At 33.5% G+C, this 23,742-nt stretch overlaps 2 protein-coding genes across 2 annotated transcripts; both read left to right on the top strand.

Moving 5' to 3' along the window:
• The first annotated feature begins 7,191 nt into the window (after window positions 1–7,191).
• Window positions 7,192–10,814, top strand: LOC25486801 (protein Dr1 homolog). Its single transcript, XM_024776533.2, has 6 exons — window positions 7,192–7,373; window positions 7,463–7,541; window positions 7,629–7,718; window positions 8,599–8,693; window positions 9,354–9,422; window positions 10,356–10,814. The coding sequence occupies exons 2-6, from the start codon at window positions 7,487–7,489 to the stop codon at window positions 10,515–10,517; spliced, it is 471 nt and encodes a 156-aa protein (XP_024632301.1). The 5' UTR covers window positions 7,192–7,373; window positions 7,463–7,486; the 3' UTR covers window positions 10,518–10,814.
• Window positions 10,815–11,132: 318 nt separating this feature from the next.
• On the top strand, window positions 11,133–14,040 carry LOC25486800 (protein MIZU-KUSSEI 1). The gene is made up of 2 exons (XM_039830589.1): window positions 11,133–11,338; window positions 12,604–14,040. Exons 1-2 carry the CDS (start codon window positions 11,302–11,304, stop codon window positions 13,383–13,385), a joined length of 819 nt encoding a protein of 272 aa, XP_039686523.1. The 5' UTR covers window positions 11,133–11,301; the 3' UTR covers window positions 13,386–14,040.
• The last annotated feature ends 9,702 nt before the right edge of the window (window positions 14,041–23,742 follow it).

Raw genomic sequence — 23,742 nt, 5'->3', positions numbered from 1 at the left:
AGCAAGACAACTATAGTGGATAATCTCACACGAGGTGTGGGAATTGGAAGTAGCCGGGTTTGGTGAACGAGGATAACTCTCCAATGTTATTCTTCTCTCTCTCTCTCTCTCTCTCTCTCTCTCTATATATATATATATATATATATATATATATATTTAAAGTTACACAATACACACATGTTTATCACATTTATATTAATCTCCAAAACATTCTTGTCCAAGATAAAACAATTGCTTAAATATTTGACTAAAGATTAAAATCAATATATATTATTGTTTTATCATTCTGTCATATATTAATCATTCTCCAGAACATTCTGGTCCTTGTTAAAATAATCATATATTTTAACTTAACATCATTTTCTCATTCTGCTTATAATCATTCTTCAGAACGTTCTCTTCTAAATCAATTAATTGTTATATACTCTAATCTTGTTGAACTAACATACACCAAGAACATTCTTGGGTATATAAATCTAAACTTAACTTTCAGGAATAATTTTTAAAAGGGTCACAATTCAAATCCCCCCCCCCCTTTCTTGTGACGTTTATTGCTACTTCAATTGGCATCAGAGCCCAGGCTCTACAACTAAAACACCTAACAAGTGTTGGAGGAAAAGATTCAGGAAGAAGGCAATGTCAAAAGAAAAGTATATATCAGAAGTTCTATCATGCACAAGACCACCATTCTTCAATGAAAAGAACTATTATTTCTGGAAAGGAAAAATGGAACTATTCCTCAGATCCCAAGACGTGAATATTTGGTCATACTGATGTTGAATGCTAATTAGGTAGTGTTGTTGGAAGTCCTGAGCAAGTAAACTATGCTCAATATAATCAAAATCTTTTTGGACAACAAATAACACCATCCGATTTTGCAAACAACCAAAAAGTCCCTAAAAAATCTAGCTTGGAACTTTTGCTAGTAAATTATGTAATGGGTCAATCCAAGCAGTTACAAGAACTTAAAATCAAACTGGATTTTTGAATGACTCTCTTGTCAAGCTTACATCAAAAGTGGAATCCATTGCTACTCACAACAAAATGCAAGAGACTCAAATCTCTCAAGTAGCCCAACAAGTTAGCCAACCCAAAACCAACCAAATGAATGCTATTACACTTAGAAATGGTAGGCAACTAGAGGACCCCGTAGGGAAACCCAAGACAAGTGATGTTGAAAATGAGAGTAATGAGTCACAAGGTAAGGAAACCAAGGTAGAAAGTGAAAAGCCGAACGCACCACCACCATGTAAGCCAAAAATTCATTTCCCACAAAGGTTTGCTAAGTCTAAGTTAGATGAGCAATTTAGGAATTTTTTTGAAATACTAAACAAGCTCTACATTAATGTTCCTTCTAACAAAAGAAAAAATTGAGGAGGATGAGACGGTGAACCTTACGGATGAATGTAGTGCAATCATCCAAAATAAATTGCCACCTAAACTTATGGATCCAGGGAGTTTTCCATACCATTTGTCATAAGATCCAAAACCATTGAAAAAGCCATGTGTGACTTAGGAGCAAGTTTCAGTTTAATGTCATTGTCCCTTTGTTAAAGGTTTAGTATAGGGTAGAGAAACCTTTTGATCGTCAAGCTAATGACGTTAAAAAGAGCGCTGCGTGGAAGGCAACCCACGAGTTTAATTGTTTTTCTTTTATTTTGTTTTGTGTTGTTTTATTTTATTTTGTAGGTGGATTGTCCAAAAATGAGAAAGAAAAGAAAATTTTTGAAGCTTTGTGACTAGAGTTGTGCACGGTCCGTGCCTAGGAGCGCACGGTCATGCGCGATAGTCCTGCCCCCAAAAACTACTGAAATTGTGAGCTTTCCTTTTCCCTTTTTCTTTTGTTTTTGTTTCATTGAGGACAATGTTTAACCCAAGTATGGGGGGAGACAATAAAGTGTCTAGTCTAGTAAGTGTCGTAGTGTTTTCAAACTCCCTTGAATTTTAATTTTTGGTTTTGTTTTGTTGCGAAAGGTAAGCAACTTGTTTTTGTTGTGTTTATTGTGACATTAAAAAAAAAAAAAAAAGAGTTTCTTCCAAAATGGCTGTTTAAGGATGATTATGTACATGAAAATAATTTCTTGTGGTCTGAGTGATTTTGCTATACCCATATCAGTTTTATTGTGAAAATTCTCTTCGGCTCTGTTTGGTAAAAATAGTGGATAGCTTATAAGCTAGCTGATAGTTTATAGCTGATGAGTAATAAGCTAATTAAAGTGTTTGGTAAAATTAGCGGTTCAACTAACTAATAAAGGTAAAATGACTTAAAAGGACAATTGATAATTTAATTGTTTTAATTTAGTACATATTTTATATATTATTAAATTAGTGTTTTTTAAGTTTTATTTTAAATTTATTCTTTTTTTCAGTTTTTATAATTTATAAAAATTTATTTTTAAAATAAAATAAAAAACAATCGTATATTTCTTATCAAAAAGAAAAAATTATAATTGTATATATACACGTAGCACAGTTGTATTTTATTTTAGCAAAAGCTAACACAATTGTATAAAAATCATGTAGTCATGATAAAAGATTAAAAACACAAATGTTACATGTATGATGCAAAAAAAATTTAACCAAAGGTTATATTCGTTTTTTTTTTTTTGTTACAAAAGGTTATATTCGTTTAAATGTACGGTATAAATTATATTCGTTTAAATCTAACGAGACTTTTTTAAGGCATGGTATTTATTACAATAATTAATGTGTTATTTTTAATTATAGGAGTGATAAATTATAATGGGTAAAATTGGTTTTTAGATAAAATAATAATGGTATAAATGGAATAAAAGATGATAAGCTATAAGCTCAAACGCTACTTGGAATAGCTTCTGAAAAATAGCTTATAAGCTCGTGAAATAAGCTATAAGCTCGTGGTTAGAGATCATTACCAAACAAAGCTTTTTTTGTCAAACGAGCTTATAAGCTATATATAAGTTATAAGCTATAAGCTCATTTAGTGGGCTTACCAAACAGACCCTTCGAGAAAAGCACAAGATTGCAGTCTTTGAGTAAGTATGTAGGTAGGTATTTTAAGGAGCACGTTCTAACTTTAGTGGTAAATTGACCCTTAAAAGTTTTCAGAGTAAAAGTAGTATAAGTTAGTGTGGGGGAATAAAAAGATCAAGGTGACCAAGTGCCCAAAATTGGTTGGTCACCAAGACATTAATCAAATGATCAAGTGCCTAAAACTAGTTGATTATTAAGAGGGTCAGAAGCAAAATAGGGGACACCATTGACTTGCGGGGTAGGAGCTGCCCTCACTGGCTTCCCAGGGAAGATTTGGTTAACCTAAAAACTCTTAAGAAGACATCATTGACTTTAGGGGGTGGGAGCTGCCCTTACTGGCTTCCCAGGGAAGGTGTTGTCATCTTAAAAACAAAAAAAAAGTAGCTTTTGTAATTCCTTCTTACTTGTAATTGTCAAAAGATCATAAATAATTCCCATCTTTCTTATATGAAATGAAGAAAGAACTTTTCTCGGTTGGTTTAGTGTTAAGGTTAGAACCTGTTTCCTCATAATATCTCTTACACAGGCGCAAGAAAAAGCTGGACTACACACACACACACTCACTTGAAACTTGTTGTTGGGTTGAATAGGTTCATGAGAAATACTTGAAATTGTAATTAGTGTTCGCTGAAAACAAAGCTTTGAAGGAAACAAAAGTTTTTAATTTGTGTTAATATGTTGTTGATGCTGCTAATGTTTATGTCTTTTGTTTGAGGACAAAAAAAGATTCAAGTATGGGGGAATTTGATAAGTCAATAATTTAGTGGTTCTTCATTGTTTATTTTCATAGAATTTAGTTTGATTTAGATTGTTTTTAGAACTATTTTACTACAAATTTTTTTGTTTTTATTTCAGGATCAAATATTATGAAAGATCGAGTCTTTGAGCAAAAGAATGGATTAAGATGCATGATTAAAGCTTGTTTGAGAAGAAAGCTAAAAAGAGGGAAATTCTGCCATATTTACGTGCTGATTTGGTGCTAATTTATGTGCAGATTTAGTACAATTATATGTTCTGAGTTGGTGCAAATTTATGCGCCGATTTAGTACAAATTTATGCTCCGATTTAGTGCAATTTTATATTGTTCCTTTAGCTATAAATAGAGGAGTCACCAAACTTGCATAATTCATGTTTTGTTCTTGGGAATTTTATGTGACAACTATTTCTTTGAATAAAAGTTCTTATTTTCTTATTCTTTAAAATTCTGCACTTTTATTTTCAGCTATTTACTTTCATGTTCTTCTCCTTCTCCTTAATCTCTATGTCTATGATGAACATGAGTGAGTAGACTTCTTTGTCTTGGGATTGTTGGATCCTATCAAGTCAAGCCTAGAACCCTAATTTTATGTGAATCTATTTTTCTAATCTAATCTCACCGTTCTTAATTCTTATTTCAAATACTAACCGAAGTATCGAAAGAAGAAGGTTAGTATTGGACATGTGAGATTAGACAAGGTTTACGAAACATGAGAATAGTCTAGTAAACCTTGAGACCTTAAAGTTTCGCACTTAATGGGTTTCAATAACGATCAACCATGAGAATAGGTGTGGTTGTTATTGAAACACACTCATTGATTTCGAGAGAAACTTTGATATGCTTTAGAAAAATCGGTCTTTAGAAATAGATTTAACATAGGATTTAGGTATTAGGTTTGGATTGTGAAAGATTTATCATTATGACGAACCAATAATCCCGAGGCGTTTTTTATTATATATTTTCATAAATCAAAATCAAAACTTTTCAAACTTTAATCTTTCAGCTAATCACCATTAAGAGAATAAAAATTAAAACAACTCCCTGTTGGAACAATACTTTTTACTACTCTGATTAAAATCGTGCACTTGCGGATAATACACATCAATGGGCAACCTTGTTACCTCTTCTGTGGGTAAAAAGAATATGACAAATGTCAAAATTACAATAGCTAGATTGGATTTCCTTAACCAGATAACCAATGTATTGCTCTACTAAACTCTAATATATTCAAAAGTTTATAGGACCTGCAAAAGTGACATATCTTCACCTTGCAATGCACAACACAAGTATCAATTGCAGATAAATGTTAGCAAGATATAGAGAACCAAGATTAGATATGTAAGAACATAAACTTGAAATTCTAATGATACTTCCTGCTGGTATGGAATTGAACTCACGCAACGAAATAGTTGTTTGAGTCCTTTCTTAAAACTCAAAACCAAGTTCCCTAGCTTCAATTATAAAAGTTGCATCACAGGTGACTCAGCTTCATATGAAACATTACAATTTTTTTCATCAACTTCAGGTATTGCAGTATGGCATACCGCCAATAACCGCAAGAAGTTCTGGATTGCATTGGCGTGAGGTTTATTGACCCACTTTTAATTCATAACCCTTCCATCCATGAAGTTAAAACCTTTAATGGATGACTTTGATTAAAAAATCTCCGCAACATTGCCATCTTATGCGAACTCTTGAGGACCTATATGAAATCTTATTTTTCCTAACTAGAGCATAAGCGGGTAGGGCCTGGGAGCCGGGGGTTCCCAAGTCCCTGGAGTCATCTACACCTCAGACATGACCACTTCAACGGAAGGAAGCAATTATCACTTACTAAGGATCGATGAAGTCCTCATTAAGAACTCGAGACTTCCCGACGAAGGGCCACGAAAGAAAGTCCACAAGGTTCAGACAATCCCCAAAACAGTCAACCATAAGCCATGGTTGCGAGATCGCCGAAAAACCCTGTGGCATGTTCGAAGCCTGACGGGGATCCCCAGTTTCCTAGACAATGAGGTCCGACATAGCCTTGTAAATGAAGTTTGGTCCTTAGATAAACTTCAATCTCTGAACTCCCTCGGCTCATAGCTTGGGGGGTAATTTTTCTGGACTGGCCCAATCTGTTTGGGTTCGGGTCTGAGTCCACTAAGTAGACGACACCATACAATGGACACACCGTAAATCTCATTAGACTACCGTGCAAGTTGAGAGTTTCTTACCGAGGGGCCGAGTCCTCACCTATCCGTGAGTTATTCACGTTCGTACCACCAAGCACATCCGATAGGAGAAAGGGTGACACTTCTTACCCATACTATAACTGCATAATATCTTAAACCCCTCACTAACTTGGGCGTTTGAGCACGTGCAAGTACACAACCCCTTCCACTATGAAAGACCCTAACAGAGCTAGGCTTGCGACGGATGGAACAAAGTCCAAATCACTTCCATTCAACGAATCTCACCTATTCAACCATCTTCTTAGATCCAACCGAATCAAAACCAAAGAGACAACTTTTGCATAGAAATTGATGTAATCATTACTTTAACAAATCGTTAACTTTAGGTTCAAAATAAAACTTCTTATTTCTTATTATAGATTCTTTAATAATATAATTAAGACATTTGTTGTATACCTTATTATCTAAGTGTTTTTTTTTTGTTTATTTATTCATGGATCATGCTAATAAAAGACATTTGTTGAGAAATACAACAAAATATATTTTACATTGATTTTAAAAATTTGATTACACAAATTTCCTTAAAATACTTTTTACAAATCAAAGCAACAAGAGTTGAATCTTAGTATATCCACATAAATTAGTCTAATGGTGGTCTTAAAATGTATTATTTCTTAAAATTTTATGTTCGATTTTCTTTGCGCGTGTTAATTTAATTTCTTTAAGTCCCGTGAGATTAACTCAATTGACAAGGACAATATATAATATATGCAAAGGTCCGGGGTTCGAATCTCGGCCACCACAAAAAAACAAATTAATTTCTTTAAAAAAAAAAGGGTTGACAATATGGGTGATGAAACTTATTTTAATTAGAAAATCAATTTTAAAACATTTTTTTAGTTTTATTAAACTCAATATCATGTTGTGGAAGAGACTAACTTATTTCAATGTCAGTAATGTTTTGGACCAACATGAAATTTTCAAAACGTAAAGGACCAACTTAAAACTTTTAAAACATAAGGGATCAACTTGAAAACTAAAATAAACATAAGGGATAAACATGCAATTAAACCAAAAAAAAAAAAAAATATCCCTTGAGAATTAAAGTCAAAGAAAGTTACAAAAATGAAGGAAGGGTGCGTTGCGAGGTGTGAATATGATGGGGCCCACAACAAATTGATGACGTGCAGAGTAAGCGCGTGTTGAGTTAGGGCATGATGACGGAAGCAGAAAGAAAGAACTCTTTCTCGTTGTTTGGTTCCTTCTTATCCATACAGTACGTAACTAAAAGCATCACCAACCCTCATCTCTTCATCTTGTTTTCATCAATAAATTCATCTTCTTCAATCATGTTTCTTCATCCTCCTAGATCTTCAATTAGTTGATCCCTTCTTTCTTCTCTTTTTTCTTATCCTCAATTTCAATCGGTGAGTTTTTTTTTTTATTTCTTTCTCTTTTTTCAATTTTCAGATCTAAAATCATAATTTGATTAATTATCTTATTACTTTGTTTTTAGATTAATCATAATAATAATACAAAGATGGAGCCTATGGATATTGTTGCAAAATCAAAGGAAGATGCTTCGCTACCTAAAGGTATAATTTTTATTTTATTTTTTTGTTAATTTTTTTTTGGTTAAATTGATGAAATATATTTGATACTTGATTTGTTATTGTTATCAGCAACGATGACGAAAATTATAAAAGAGATGTTACCTCCAGATGTGCGTGTTGCAAGAGATACCCAGGATTTGTTAATTGAATGTTGTGTAGGTCAGGATTTTCAATTTTTTTTTTTTTTTTTTTTTTTTTTAATTTGATGGATTTTGTTTTCAATATTTTTTTTTTAAAAAGTTATTTTAGTTCGAGTTTTTTTTTTTTTTTTTAGTTTAGTTTAGTGATTAATTGCCCTTGGTTTGTTTCAGATTTATTCAATATATGTGTGTATTATTCAGTGTCACTATAACTAATGAAGCCATAACTGAATTTTTGCGGCCACCATAGGCGATAACACCATAAGTTTATCGCGGATTTTTGGCGGGGTGTCATAATTCGCGATCTGCAATTAACAACATTGATAATTATGATAGTTCTTTGGCTGCATAATTATCTACTTATTTTTATTTACAAATTTAAAATATTAACGATGACCCTTGTCCCGTGTATTGGATCTCCAGGCCTTCGATTTCCTGCCTGTCACATGTTTTTTGAGACGATGATTTTACACATTTTTTCAAGTCACTTCTAGTTTCTGTAAGACATGGATGCTTGATTTGAAAGTGGTGAAGGTTGACCTAACTCGGTTACGAAAATGTAAGCAAAAGTGTGAGTCAAACAAAATGGATGTATTTGGTTCAAAATTTGGTCCAAATACATCAACTTTCTTTGATTCACCTTTGCTTATAATTTGTAACGAAGGGAGTATATCATATCATATCATCTCACAGCTGTAAATGGCGCTGAATGTTAAATATATATTACATTTTTTATGCTAATTTGTTTTATATCTAAATCTAAACTTGTTTTGTTTGCTTGTATATCTCAACTATAATCTCCATAAATGTGTTGTTTTAGATCCAGTTTTGATAGATGATTCATGGATTATAATCATAGTTTTCTCTATACTAAATTAAGTTTTGTTGGCTGATTGTAGAGTTCATAAACCTCGTCTCATCAGAGTCAAATGAAGTATGTAACAGAGAGGAAAGAAGGACGATTGCACCTGAGCATGTATTGAAAGCTTTAGGGGTATTCATCTAATGAACAAACCATTTAATCTCCAAATTTTGATGTGGATCCTTTTCAATTTTAATTTGATTGCTTATATAATACGCTCTCTTCTTGGACGTTCTGTGCATTGATTTGTATCTTTCTCATGTGGATCCTTTTCAATGGTGTTATTCTTGATTTTTCTTTGCATTGTAGTTGGGTTTGATGGCCATCTGTGCAGTGGCGTAGATTAGCTAGTATTCTTTAGGGAGCCATATTAACTATCATTTGTTTTATTGACATCTTAATGATACAATGTAGCGGTATTTGCTACAAACACTATTGCGAAAGCAGGGATTTGAATCCCATTCTTCGTGTTTGGGTGTTATTTTTTTTTTAAATTAAAGGAGAGAAAGGCTAAAATGTCGCACATCATAGTTGATCACGAGCCCCTCTGGGTGCATAACAACATACTAACCCCTCTGGCGGAATGGCAATGCATTTTTTTTAAACCCACCACGGCGGCCCCATTGACAATTGATTACGATATTCTTTGTAATTTCTGAGTTATAAGTTTTCCAAATACAAAATACTTTTGTTTCCTTGTGTTATATAAGCATTCATTAAAATGAGATTTTCGATAGTACAACATGTCTGTTATTACCTTTTTTTTTATTGATTTGGTCATATTTATATCAGGTTCTTGGATTTGGCGAGTACATTGAGGAAGTTTATGCAGCATATGAACAGCACAAGATGGAGACAGTGGTAAATGTTTATTGCTAACAATCCATGTGCATTTTGAATTGCTTGAGTGATATTAGACAACATGGCATAATTTGTGCCCTGTGGCCTGTGGGCATGGCGGCTTTAAGATACAAAGACCTCTCAATATGAGGTCCAGGGGTCATATCCGTTGTGGATATGTTGTAGGAACTAGGCACACCTGCCTTGCATTGTTAGAGATGAATTCTGTTACTCACACCCATGACTTACATTAATTGGGAGATGTAAGCACTCCCAAATTGTTTTGAGTTATATTATGAAAATATTTAGAGTACTCTTGGTGAACCAGTTCAATGCTTTTATCTGATTATCTTCGAATAATACTAGTGGAAGCTGAATTTCTAGGATATCTGTCTGACTACGATTGATTTTTCTTAATGCTGTTTGTACCAGTCTGGGTTCCCATATTGTAGGCAACTTGGCATATATTGTGTCTTGTGGGCAAGGCAACCTAAAGATACAGATACCTCTCAGTGTGAGGTCGAGGGGATCATATCCATTGTAGAAGGGCCCGTAAAACGGTATTCCGAAGGCAAATAAACTGGACAGGTCCTAATGAGCGGGTTAACCTTACCGTGGGTTTTTTGATTGGTGAAATTGAAATCTTTATGATTTATCGATCTCTTGGAGTTTGTATGGTCATCTATGTTTTAGAGTTCATAGATTGAACTTGAATGTAATTTTACAGCTTGTTCTGTGGTTTGCGTTTTGAGATTGAAGAGTGATGAGTATGAATGTACACAGGGTCTAGATTTTATTATTCCAATGCTTGTGAGAGCCCCAATCCCATAAGCAGCAGGGCACATATTATTAATTAATTAACTGGACAAGTGAAATTTGAATCAGTTAAATTCTGTTGTTTACGGATTTGACTTTGGTGTAAAATTATTTTCTGATGTATTTGTTGCCTTGCAGCAAGACTCTATAAAAGGTGCCAAGTGGAGTGGCGCAGCTGAGATGACCGAGGAACAAGCATTAGCAGAGCAGCAAAGGATGTTTGCAGAGGCACGTGCTAGAATGAATGGAGGGACCATTACTTCCAATCAACCAGATGCTGACCAAAGTTTAGAGAACTAACTTTAGGGTCTTTATTTTCTTGAAGCATAGGCAAGCATCTCTGACTCTTACCTATGGGTAATTTAGCTCGATTTTGCACAAAACTCATTCACTACTGTGCTGGCCTATGTAGATGTGTTCCCCATTTGTGTTCTGTTAGTGATACATATTTGTAAGTTAATGTAATTAATTAATGGAGTTCATTCAATCCCTTGTCTATTTAGAATTATATGTAAATGATTTCATTAGTTGTATCTTCCTACACTAATAGCTCTTAGCTTAATTTTGAAATAGTGAATGTATGAGATTGTGACAGCCTATTATAGTCTATTATAATTATAAGTCTATAACTTACTAAAAAAAGACTGCAAGTCTATAACCATCTGTTGTTAAATAGAGGCTATAGCATTGCTATAACATTGTTGTGTAGCGGAATTTGAACAAACTGCAATTGTTTTGTAATAAGCTATTTTGTATAAAATATTGTGAAATAGCGGCTATAATGCTGTTGCATAGGTGAAATAAAACAAACTGTTATTTTTGTGGTCTGCAATTGACAAAGTTGATAACTAAAATAATTTATTAAAAGTCATCGATGTTTATCATTCATCCTTAGTTCATGAATGTTTTTTTTTTATGTCTAGCGTTGCTGATGTTAGATTCGTGTACTTCTATCAGATACATACAATCATGATCTCTTGAATGCTCTTGCATTGATAATTGGGGAAGTGTTAAACTGATGTGATCTTTGTAGATTCCACACTGCCTTCAGATTCAATGGTTTTCTTAAGCGTACCTGAAGCTCATGGGATGCATATCCTTGTGCCTAACTAATCACTGTGGTAAACCCCACAACTTAAAAATAGCTAAAAGCATTTTTACTCAGATTTAAATGCTCTCATTCTAGGGTTTTATGGTTAAAGAGATATGGTAATGAGCTTTCTTGCGCACTAACCTAGACGTGCCGCCGTAGTGTATTTGAAATTAGAAAGCTTCTTTTACCACTTTCAAATTCACTATGGAAGTATACTTTTGGAAAATGTATTATTTTCTACAAAAACTGAATTATGCTCTACCCAGAAGTATACTTCTAGACACATGTGGTGTTTTAGAAATCTGGGGTTGAGAAAAAGGTCTCTCAAAATTATAAATGGTTTCATCTGTCTAGCCCTATAAAATGCAGACACTCTTCGGATTATGTGTGTCTTGGTGTCGGACACGCATCCGTATCAGACACCGACGCGACACCTATGATTACACTAAATTATGTCATTTTCTCAAATTATTATCAATGTCGGCGTTTGGTGTTTGTGTCGTGTCCGGTATTCATGTCGGTGTTTGTATCCGTGCTTCTTAGGTTTAGCCGGTCTTGTTTTAATTACTTAAGGAAAAGATTTATATCTTTTTTAGTCAGGAGGCTTCTTTAATAACTGAAATCTTATGACCAAATTTTGAGTTAGGTTGCAAGTTTTGTTTTTGTTAACGAAGAAACACTAGTTAACAGAATAGTACACTTTTTTTATGGGGCCAACAGAGAGGTGTCAGCTTGTAGGTTGGTGAAATGTAGCCTATGCAGCCAACACAAGCCACGATAATTCAGTAACTCTTAACCTGATGTCACTTGGACCAACCTTAGCACTAAAGAACAAGATGCAGAAGGGTTCCTAAGGAGCATGTCCTGCTTCAATAGTGATAGCTTAGTATTTTGTTTGTTTTGGCTTTATTTTTTTATTTAACCTCTCTACCATTTTAGGGTCCTAAGTCAAAAGAGTTAAACGCACAATCCCAATTCCTACCCCACAAGAAAGTGAAATGACAAACACGTTGTCTCCTTAGATTCCTTTCTTTTTCTATTAACAATGCACTCTATCCCAGTTTACCTCTGTTTGATTTCCTTACATATACTGGTAGGGACTGTCCATTGTTCTTTTTGTCAGGATTCTTTTCCACTCACTATATACCAATGGAAAGGAATAGAATTACAACAATGAGAGCCAATTAATTTAAAAAGAAAGACACTAAATTCTTTATCTCTCTGTTGTCTCTCCAATCATCTATTCTTTAAACAGCAGACTCTCCTTTATTTTACTTTCTGATATGAATCCAGTCATGGCTAGAAGCTCAAACATGTCTTCTAAGAGACATTTTCATTGGACAAACAAGGTTGGAACTGAAGATGGCGAAGCTCACACTTCAGAATCGTTTTCGACACTCATTCAGAAGGAGGATAAGAAAGAGGTTGACAACAAGGTTGTTGATCCTGAGGTTTCATCAGTTGCTACAGCCAGTGCCCATGCAACAAGGAGGAAGATGAGAGCAGTGGCGATTTCAAGGCTTCGCTCAGCTCTCACCATGTTCAGCAAGAACCGATCGAACACGCCTTTCGGCCTTGGTTCTCGTGTAGTTGGAACACTCTTCGGATACAGACGTGGGCATGTACATTTTGCATTTCAAAAGGATCCAACTTCCCAAGAAGCCTTTTTGATTGAGCTTGCAACACCGATCAGCGGCTTGGTTCGAGAAATGGCATCTGGGTCAGTAAGAATTGCTCTGGAATGTGACAAGGCGAAAGAAGCTGAGAAGAAAACCTTAAGGTTGCTTGAAGAGCCTCAGTGGAGGACATATTGCAATGGCAAGAAATGCGGATTTGCTAACAGAAGAGAATGTGGACAAAAGGAGTGGGATATTCTCAAAGCTGTGGAGCCAATTTCAATGGGTGCTGGTGTTATACCAGGGACTGATAATGGATCAGAACAAGAGGGTGAACTTATGTACATGAGGGCAAAGTTTGAGAGAATTGTTGGGTCTAGAGACTCTGAAGCTTTCTATATGATGAATCCTGATAGCAATGGTGTTCCTGAGCTTAGTATTTATTTGCTTAGAGTCTAGCAGCCATGCAAGTTCTGTTTACTGTACTCTATGAAGCACGGACACTCCTTGGATAAGGCGTGTCCCCGTGTCAGACACGTGTCGTGTCCGACACCGACACATAATTTACACTGCATTTTGTGATTTTCTAAAAAAATTAGCTGTGTCGCCGTGTCGTGTCCGTATCCGTGCTTCATAGATTGTACTTAGTTTTCCATTTTATCATTTTGTTATGTTGGAATTTGGGATTGTGGGAGGGGGGGTTATTTATTGGTATACTACTTGCTTATCTCTTGAATCATGAAAATGGAGATCTAGTTTTCTAGATTTTTCTTCACTATTTTCTTGTTCTTTTTACTGGAGGTATAAGGGAGTTAAAGTTTGGAGTACTACTTGTATCAGTGATCTCAACTGTTGATTAAGGATGATTGCTGTGACAGTAAAAAATTCCACAGGCAAGGAATTCGGTTATGTAGGTTCACTGTTGTTTTTGATAGATTAGGCAAGTCAAGTCAGAAAGGGGGAACATAGTGATAGTGGGGGTGAAAAATAGCAATTTCAAGCATGGTAGTGGTGATGTGGGTAATGAAAGGTGTACATGTGTAATTTTCCTATTCCAATCCTTTATTTAATGATGAGGGACTGGTATTATTGCAAATCATGATTGTCCACACAATTTTTATTTGAATAAATTGTCAATTTGATCTCAAAACTATTATCAAATCTTCAATTTAATCCGCAAACAATATAAATATAATAAGTGGTCTTAAACCATATGACATTTGTCAATTTAATCCCTAAATTATATACAAATCTAGCAATTTAGTCTCTAACATTTTAATAGTAGAGACTTTCCCAAAAAAAAAAAATTTAGAAACTAAATTGATGGACTTTATGTACTATAGGATTACTTATTATATTTACATAATATAAGGATTAAATTGAAGTAAGGGTGATATTTTTACGACAAAATTGATGGTTTTTAATATTTTGGTTGATGAAGCTTAACTACTTACTACTGTGAGTTAAAAATTTCCGCTGTGTTTTTTTTAGAAATTCCAGAATGTGTAATGGTATATTGTGATTTTTGGGTTGTAAATTTGAGATGACTTAAAAGCAATTAATTGTAGCTTTTCAAAAGCTATAATTAGTTGCTTTCAAGTCATTTTATATTTTACAACCATCGTATCATGTTATGAGATACTATTTCAGAATGGAATATAAACAAAAAGGTAAGTTGAAAAATCCATGAATATGGATTACATTTTTAATCACATACATCAAATTTTTAATTATCTTTTTTGCTTATATTTTATTTTGAAAGAAGGGTGTTTTAAGAAATTTTTCATGTCGTCTTATGCAATTTCTATCACTGTTTTGCATTTTCTACACTTTACACACAACATCCCCAAAAATTATTTAGTCTTTTTAGGGTACAAAAATGAATCACATGACCAAGAGTGGTTTAGAATCTCTCTTCTTGACCACTTAAATCCGTTTGGATTGGCTTACTTTTGATCTTATGAAAAATAACTTATTAAAATAAATAAGCATTAATGTTAATTTAAAAGATCACTAATCAAAATTGTATTCTCATAAGTTGTTTTTTCACAAACTACCTTAACAAACTTTCAAATAATACATAAAAATTTATTTATTTATCTAAACTATTTTGCATAAATTAAGTCAATCCAAACATATCCTTAAACATCTTTTATAAACAAAACTATGAGATTTAAAGTAGACAGACAATGTCTCATAAACATTACAAAACAACATACTTAGGTCAAAACATGTCCAAAGTTAACATTGTTCCAATCATTGTTTTCTATGCACAATATAATTTGTGAAATGATCCCAATAATTTGTTTTGAATCTTAATCATAGGAATCATCAAAAGAAATATGTACACATAAAAAAAATTAAAAATACATATCAGGAGCTGACAAGTAACCCCATCTTTTCCTCTCTTTTTCCTTTGTTTATATATTGGCCATTGCTTTTTTCCTTTTGTTGACTGCTTTTCTTTTGTTTGTCTAATCCAAAACTGTGTCAATCTCATCAGTTTAATATTCTTAGTAATTTGTGCAGCTTGAGTTGAAACTAATACCTCAGTTCCCACCACAGTTAACATGAAAGGTTTTTTAGCGGCTAATTTGATTAACACCCTTTTTTCCCTTTCCCATTGTTTTCAGGCTTTCAATTTTATACTATTTTCTAGCAACTTTAGAAATAGTGTAGTTAAGGAAATGTGGCTTATAGCTATGTTCCTAAAAACAGTTTCTCAAGATTTATTTAAGGGAAATTAGTCACTTTGGTCCTTGACTAGGAAATGAGTCGTTACTTTAGTCCTTGAATACAGATAAATTGTAAAATAGACTTTGAATGTAGACTCTGTTAGTCAATTTAGTCCATGAATGCAGATTCCGTTGATCAATGTAGTACCTGAATGTAGACTCTGTTAATCATTTTAGTCTCTGAAATTGAGTAACAGAGTCTACATTCAGGGACTGTTTTGCAATTTCTCTGCATTCAGGGACTAAAGTGACTAATTTTTTCCCATTCAGAAACCAAAGTGACTGATTCCCCTTTAATAACCACAAGTTTGCTACTGCTTTATGCCATTATCATTCTTCTAAATAAAACTAATGGGTGCACCCAAAGTTTGCTACTGCTTTATACCATTATTACTCCAATTAGACATTAGTGCACCAAAATCCCCAAACCCACCTCTGAAAAAAGAAATGCACCCAAAAAATTGGAAGTGCCAAGTGTGCATAGGCCAATTATTAGCATCGAGGAGGATAACATACTTGTTGAACCAAAAACAGAAAAATAGAAGTATATTATCATGGTGGTACCTATCATGACGAATTTATGTTATAATTTAAGAGCCATATTGGGTATGATGTGTATATTTTCATCATAAGACAGTTAGGCTATGCAGGGACTCAAAGTACCCTCACTTGTCCACTATGGGATCGGTGCTTTCTCTAGGCTTATCTTAATGGCTTGGGCCATACATATGATATGATGAAATACATTCATTAACAAATTGATTCCCAAGAGCAAATTTCATTTCATTTGAAAACAAACAAATATAATTTATTTTTTTCTAATGTAAATTTTAGTTGAGATTAACTCATGAGCTCATCAGAGTCAGAAAAAAACCTCAAAACTCAACGAGCGGTAACATATATATTTACGGATCATCCAACAAAGAAGTTATCACATTGACAACGAGAGTTGAATGAACGATCTTATGGATCAATCAACTTCTTATCAATTGACTCACCATTCATTGATACCAAATATAATTTTGTTAAAATTCCTACTACAAACCTAAAAGCAAATTTAAGGCAAGGTGTCCATCTCATTATTGAACACAATTATTGGTAAAACTTAGGAATCCTAACATAAACCAATATCTGATATCTCCTCTCCCTTGTTCTTGGGGAGGAATATGCAGCCAACGATTGTGCTTGTATATGTGGTAATTTATACCGTTATTCTACCCAAAAAAAATACCGTTATTCTATTAGGAGTAGGGTAGTGTCGAAGTTATGTGTGCACAAATGAATAAGAACATAAATAACTAACGTTGATCACTCAAACAAAGAGCAATATTAGATGACACAACCACAGAGTTATCCCTCGCACAAATCAATTTATTATCCTTTTTAAATGATTTGTTTTAGCAATACCGCTCGGCTGAAACAAATTAGTTATTTTTTAAACTAGTGTATACATATATTGAGGTAGGAAGAAAAATCATTTTTCTCTCCTAAATATTAAACTTGGAAAAACAATATAATAGTAGCAAATTCATAATTATTATTGTCCCGTGATCTTAGCTCAATTGGTAAGGACAATGCATGCATAATGTATGCAAGGTCTAGAGTTCAAACTCCGGACACCACAAAGAAAGAAATTCATAATTATTACTAGCGAAAAAACGGGCACGTAACTTTTCGCTCTTTTTATCGTGTTAACGTTTGAAAATTATGAACGATTTTTTCTATGAAATTTTGATTTTGATTAAAAGTATAAATATAAATCTATACTATATATAAATAAAACAACTGTTTTCAGCTCTTTTGGGCTGCCTTTTACTTTTCAAAAATATCCTCAATTTTAAATACAAATAACACATGTAACAAATAGATAAAAATAAATTTAAATATTAAAAAAATGTAACAAACACGATACAAATATATGTCTGATTTATTTTTCTTATATCATTTAAAAAGTGTAACAAGTTAGATGAGTATATTTATACTTACTTTTTCATTATTCCAATTATACCCTTAAATATTTTTTCTATAATAAAGATCGTTGTTGGTGTCATTAAAAAAAGATTTTATATTTTTTTGTTGTTATATTGTTGGTGTCATTGAAATGAATAATCATGGTTAGTTTGGTTTGTTATAACTTGAAAGCAACAAACATTTATATTTTTAGTCTTAATAAAAATCAAAATTTCATAAAAAAAACACTGTTCATAATTTTCAAACGTTAACGCAATTAAAAAAAACGGGAAGACGGGCATGTGAGTGCCCGTCTTTTCGCTAGTATTATATAAAGAAAACAACCCTTTTCAGTCTTTTTGGGCTGACTTTTTCTCTTTTCAAAAATACCCTCAATTTTCAATACAAATAGCAAATGTACAAATAGATAAGAATAAATTTAAATATTAAAATAAAAGTGTAACAAATGTCACAAATATATAAGAATAAATTTTTATACTTACTTTTTCAATTCAAATATAACAAATGTAACAAATAGATAATAATAAATTTATATACTTATTTTTTCATTATCCTAATTATACCTTTATACAACAACTTTTTCTATAATAAAGATTGTTGCTGGTGACATTAAAAAAAAATAAGATTTTAGATTATATTTTTTGTTATATTGTTGATTTCATTGAAATAGATAATCATAATTAGTTTGATTTGTTATAATTTTACTTTTAACCGAAATTAAAATTTCATAAAAAAACGTCATTCACAATTTTCAAACGTTGGCGCAATAAAAAGAGCGGAAAGACAGGCACGTGAGTGCCCATTTTTTCGCTAGTATAAATATAAATGATTGTTGTTTTCCAATTATAGCAAATCAATCTAACCTTGTTTAAGTTATCTATTTCAAAGACAATAACAATATAACAAAAAAAAATATTTTAAATTCTTATCTTTTTAATGACAACAACAATCATTAATATTTACTTAAAAAAATTATTATTATAGAAAAAAATTGTTTTATATTTTTTTTTGACAAGAAAATTGTTTTAGATTATAATTGATATATCATGGACAATAAGGATTGAGTTTTTTTTACACTTTTTTTTAAATATTTGATTTTACTCTATCTATTTGTTTTATGTGCTATTTATATTTAAAGTTAAGGGTAATTTAGGAAAAAGAAAAAGCCACCCCAAAATGGCTAAAAGGGACTATTTTCTTTATATATAGTATAGATGAACTTTCTTAATTATTATAATTTAGAGACGGTGTTAATATAATCAGGACGAACACAACAATATAGACAAAACTTGGATACCATGAGTGTTATAATGTTTATTAAGGTTTTTGGTAAACAATTATTAGTTTTAAATTTATTATTTAGAGGATCAAACTAGTATATATTTGTGTAATATTTCTAAAAGATGTTTGAATGTTCATTATGTTCATAGATTTGAATGTATAAAGATGAATATAAATTGCTCTTAAACAACTCCCGCCAACCTCCTCTTCTCCTCCCAATTCCAAACTTGTTTTTCAAGATGTAGCCATGGAAAGAGGGTGGTGCTCTCGCCGACTTCTTGGCTGCACCACTCAAAGCCCCAATCGGGGTTGCTCAAGTAGCCGTCAGCGTCGCCGTATGCTAGAAATGGTCATGCACTTGTTGTCTGTTGTTGCTGTGAATGGTGGGTGCGAGTGTTACCGTGTTGGCGGTACTCGTGGTACTCAGACCCGTTGATTGACCATCCCTTGATCTGGCCTTCAATTGGTTTTGAGTTGCTTTCTATTGGATTTGGTTAGAAATGGCCGTCAAGCTTTCTATCGCATCATAATGGGTTGTAGGCGTGGGGTTTTGTATCCGTGTTGGCGGTAGAATCTCTCACCTTCACGAAGTTTGACTCTATATAACTTGGGGGAGTTTCAAAATCCTCATCGGTCTACCTGATGCTGATGTTGGACTGTTTGGCTCGAAAGAGACGTTATGTTTGTTGCTGTCGCAAGGAGTTGTTGGTTCTTGGTTCCATTCTGTGCTGACGGTTTGTCCATACACCACATGTTAGACACTCACTGGTGTTGTTTTTATTTCTTTGCATCACCCGATTGGGTTGGCATACACTTTGTGTGGATTGACTGGGTTAGGTTTATGTCCCCCAATTCTTTTTTGTATTTTTCTTTAATAAAATATATGAGCACTAATCTGCAAAACATTTCAACTTTTGGACTGTTTTCTATTCCTTTTTTATGTCATTGATTCTTGCCTTATAAAAAAAAAAAAGATTAATATAAATAACTATTTCCTGCAAAGAAGATATAGTAAGTTTGTTGTTATAACATAGCACCACACAAAAAAAAAAAATTAGGATTATAACGTAGGATATTAAGTTGATTGAAGGAATACAAGGTACTAATACAAAATAATGATTATAACATAGGATATTACGTTGGTTGTTATAATAAATGAAACCTCTTTTTACTCTTTTTTATCACTTGATGCTTCTAATGTGATGAAACTTGTTACCATCTCAACTTATGTCCTTTGCATTAGGCTTTGGCACAATATAGCGAAAATTTAGATAGAAGAAAAAAACTACCATATAGTATGATTTATCGTTGCGGTGATATTAGACTCTCATGGTGAATATGAGGATTCATCGAAGCATTTCCCAAAATCTTCTGATAATTCAACCTCCCATTATTATTCAACCTATACACAACAAGTTTACCAGTCTCAAGTGCCAGGAGAATAACACCATTGTCTGAAACGAACAAGGTATCCCTGTGAATATCCGGAGTTAACTTATTTTGAGGGATGATTTTCAATTTTGTCCATGACTCAACAACTCCGTACTTTTTCATCATCCACACAACCCAATGAGTTTCCTTAGGGTGATCGAAAGACACACAAATGCAATTACTCAAAACATGCAACGCAGGATTGCGAAAATTATCCCCATCATACTGGGGCAGCGATATTTCCCCATAAGTCTTCTTATCAAGATCAAACGAAACAATCACTTCTTGATTAGGAGAATTAAGATCTTTATTAACAATCCAATTCACCGTGCCACTCACAAATTTTCCTTCCCATTCGTTAGAATTGCAATAATGATCACATGAAAAATTTTGAACAGTTGTCCAAGAATTTTCACCAAAGGTATAAATTATGGTCACAATTTCCTTCGAATTATACCGATTACGGACAACTACCAGCACTGTGTACCTGTCATTAACTTTATCATAGCCAAAGCCACGAAACGTGAGATCATAATCTTCAAAACAAACAATGGTTGGAGATCTTTTGGATTCCAATTTGAGAGAAGGATTCCATAATTTGAAGTGAGATTGTTCATACAAGCATAGCAACCCATTGCATGAACCTAGAATCATTATCTGATATCCCGCGCTGAAGATAACGGGTCTAACAGGTTTAACTATGGTTAATCTGTTTTCCAACAGTGGCTTCAAAGGGTAAGATATGATTTCACATTTTGCAAGACCAAAATGGGAAGAGACCAATTGCGGATTCTCAGTTGAACTCAAAAATTGGTTCTTTGCGAACTGAGGATCCGTGATTAGGATTTTCCAAGATTTACACACGCATTTAAATTGAAGGAGGGATCTCACAGGAAGTCTGAGTAGGATGTTGACAATGATTTCTTCCGGCAAAAACAATGACAGACGCTTCCTTGAACGTGTGCGTTTTTCAATCTTAACATCATCACCCATGCTTGCATCATTTTTAGAATGGCGTAGACGTTTTCTTGAACATGAGTGTTCCACAATCTTAACATCATCATCAATGCCTGCAGCCTTTTTAAAGAGATTGGATGCAGCAACTGCTGCATTGTTAAACAAACAAGTTCCGATGGCTTTATTTTGCTCGGCGTGATTATCTGAAGCCATTTTCCGGTCACTTTTTCTTCTTGAATAAACTTTTAAAGGCTTATCATCAGATATACGGATACCGGTGTGTTCATTCTTGATTGCACAGACATGTTCAAACTTGCGTACAATTATGCACTTCTCAGATGTCTGGGGAATATCGTCCAGAATATAATCGACAATGCGAATGAGGTCGAGGTTCTTAGTCTTCCCCGATGACACTTCTGTGTCCTGATTAGTTGGAATAATTACTTTTAGTTTCGTTTTCCCATCACTCGCAGAAAACCTAATCCAAAAATCAAACAAATATATAAGCTTTAAAACTGAAAACAGAAAATCAAGTCAATTGTCAAATTGAATGTTAAAAGAAGAAATACAAGTATTTGTTGCCGATTTGTTGGGGATTGACAACTTGAACAACAAATTCAGGAAGAATTGATGAAGAATCAGTCGATGGATTTGTAAGCAATGTGGAGATGGCGTTTGGTGTGACCGATTTTACCATTGGATTTTGTAGGAAGAATTAGGGTTTGATGCGGAAATAAAAATTAGGGTCTAGGAAACAAAGTAAAGTGGTCTCACTAAATGAAGATAACTATTTTTCCTAACATTAAGTAACTATTGTTCTAATCTTTTTGTTAGCAAATAGTAACGTAATCCCTTCATTTTAACATCGTCTGTTATCCCAAATTATTTCCTCTTGGTTAATGCTATCAGTGACCCACGTCTCTTTTTTGGAACCTTTTCATGCATCGTTTACTTTGCAAACTAAACTAACTGCTTAATAAAAACATAAATAATAGACTAATAGCGACAAGTTAGGATAAAGACAAAATGGTCCCGAATAGAAGAATAAAATTGGGAAAAAGATCTAGAAGGAAATAAAGACATAGAAAATAAGATAACAAGCGAGTTAGTTTCAAATTAATACTCCATCCGTCTCAAATTGTATGTCACTTTAGAAAAAATATTTGTCCCAAATTGTATGTCACTTTACAATACCAATGAAACATTAATGTTTCTTTTCCTATTATATCCTTAACTATTTATTACTCTTTCTTCTTTCAATTCTTTCATTTATCTTTCTCATATCATTTATTAAGGATAATTTTGTAAAACAACTCATAATATCTTTTTCCCACACAATATTAATTACATTTCTTAATATGTGTGAAATGCCCAAAACGTCATACAATTTGGGACGGAGGGAGTAAGAGACAAGGAATGAGCATAAAATAGAAGTATGAAGTGGGCGAGTTAGTTCAAATAAGGAAGTAGCAAACTCTGATTTACGAGAAGAAGTAGGATGAAATAGAAGATTCAATTCCAATTTAGTAGAAGAAACAAAGATGAATAGAAGCACAACATAATTAAGTAAAAATATTATTATGAATCTAGCAGGAGATTGAAAAAGAATGGGATGAAGAGTGGAAAATATGGATGAGTTAAAAAAGACAAAGAGTATTTAGTTTCTATTAAATATGATTGTACGATTTAAGACTCCTTTATTTATACTGATTACTTTGAAGTTCGGAAGTAATGTTATAATTCAGATAAATCAAGGTGGGATGCAAACAAGCCCGCCAAGGGCGAGATTAAACAAAGAAGAGAATCCATCAAACAACACGACATGATTTAAATGTAGGAAAAAAAATGCATATGGAAGGAATAATACCGCCAGTAAAGAGCATAAAGATGAAACACAAAATTATCCTATCCTTTCTCGAACTTTGAGATTTGTTTTGCAGGTTTTTTAACGAGGCACCCTGCTTTCTGAAAAGTGTTGTGGTCTTCTCTACTTGATCCCAGTCGAAATAAGGAAAAAGACAAAGGCCAAATATACTTGCAATACGTTGACATTACATCAATCCTGAAAGAGGGCTCTGAACGTCGACATTACGTCAATCATGTATAGGGCTCTGAACATCATCATTCCATCAATCCTGTAGAGGGCTTTGCACATCGACATTACGTCAACCCTGTATAGGGCTCTGAACGTCGCCATTCCGTCAACCTTGTAGAGAGCTCTGCAGTTGACATTACGTCAACCCTGTAGAGGGCTTTGCACATCGACATTACGTCAACCCTGCATAGGGCTCTGAACGTCGTCATTCCGTCAACCTTGTAGAGAGCTCTGCACGTCGACATTACGTCAACCCTGTATAGGGCTCTACACCTCGCCATTTCGTCAACCCTGTAGAGGGCTTTGCATGTCGATATTATGTTAACCATGTATAGAGCTCGGCACG

This window comes from Medicago truncatula, chromosome 2 (assembly GCF_003473485.1).
Source record: "Medicago truncatula cultivar Jemalong A17 chromosome 2, MtrunA17r5.0-ANR, whole genome shotgun sequence".
NCBI lineage: Eukaryota > Viridiplantae > Streptophyta > Magnoliopsida > Fabales > Fabaceae > Medicago > Medicago truncatula.
This window is presented reverse-complemented; position numbering and strand designations above follow the sequence as displayed.

Coding starts and splice junctions, on each gene's coding strand:
- LOC25486801 (XM_024776533.2), top strand. CDS start 7,487: ATGGAGCCTATGGATATTGTTGCAAAATCAAAGGAAGATGCTTCGCTA. Junction 8,694..9,353: donor ATGTATTGAAAGCTTTAGGG/GTATTCATCTAA, acceptor TATTTATATCAG/GTTCTTGGATTTGGCGAGTA. Junction 9,423..10,355: donor AGCACAAGATGGAGACAGTG/GTAAATGTTTAT, acceptor GTTGCCTTGCAG/CAAGACTCTATAAAAGGTGC.
- LOC25486800 (XM_039830589.1), top strand. CDS start 11,302: ATGGGATGCATATCCTTGTGCCTAACTAATCACTGTG. Junction 11,339..12,603: donor GTGCCTAACTAATCACTGTG/GTAAACCCCACA, acceptor ATATGAATCCAG/TCATGGCTAGAAGCTCAAAC.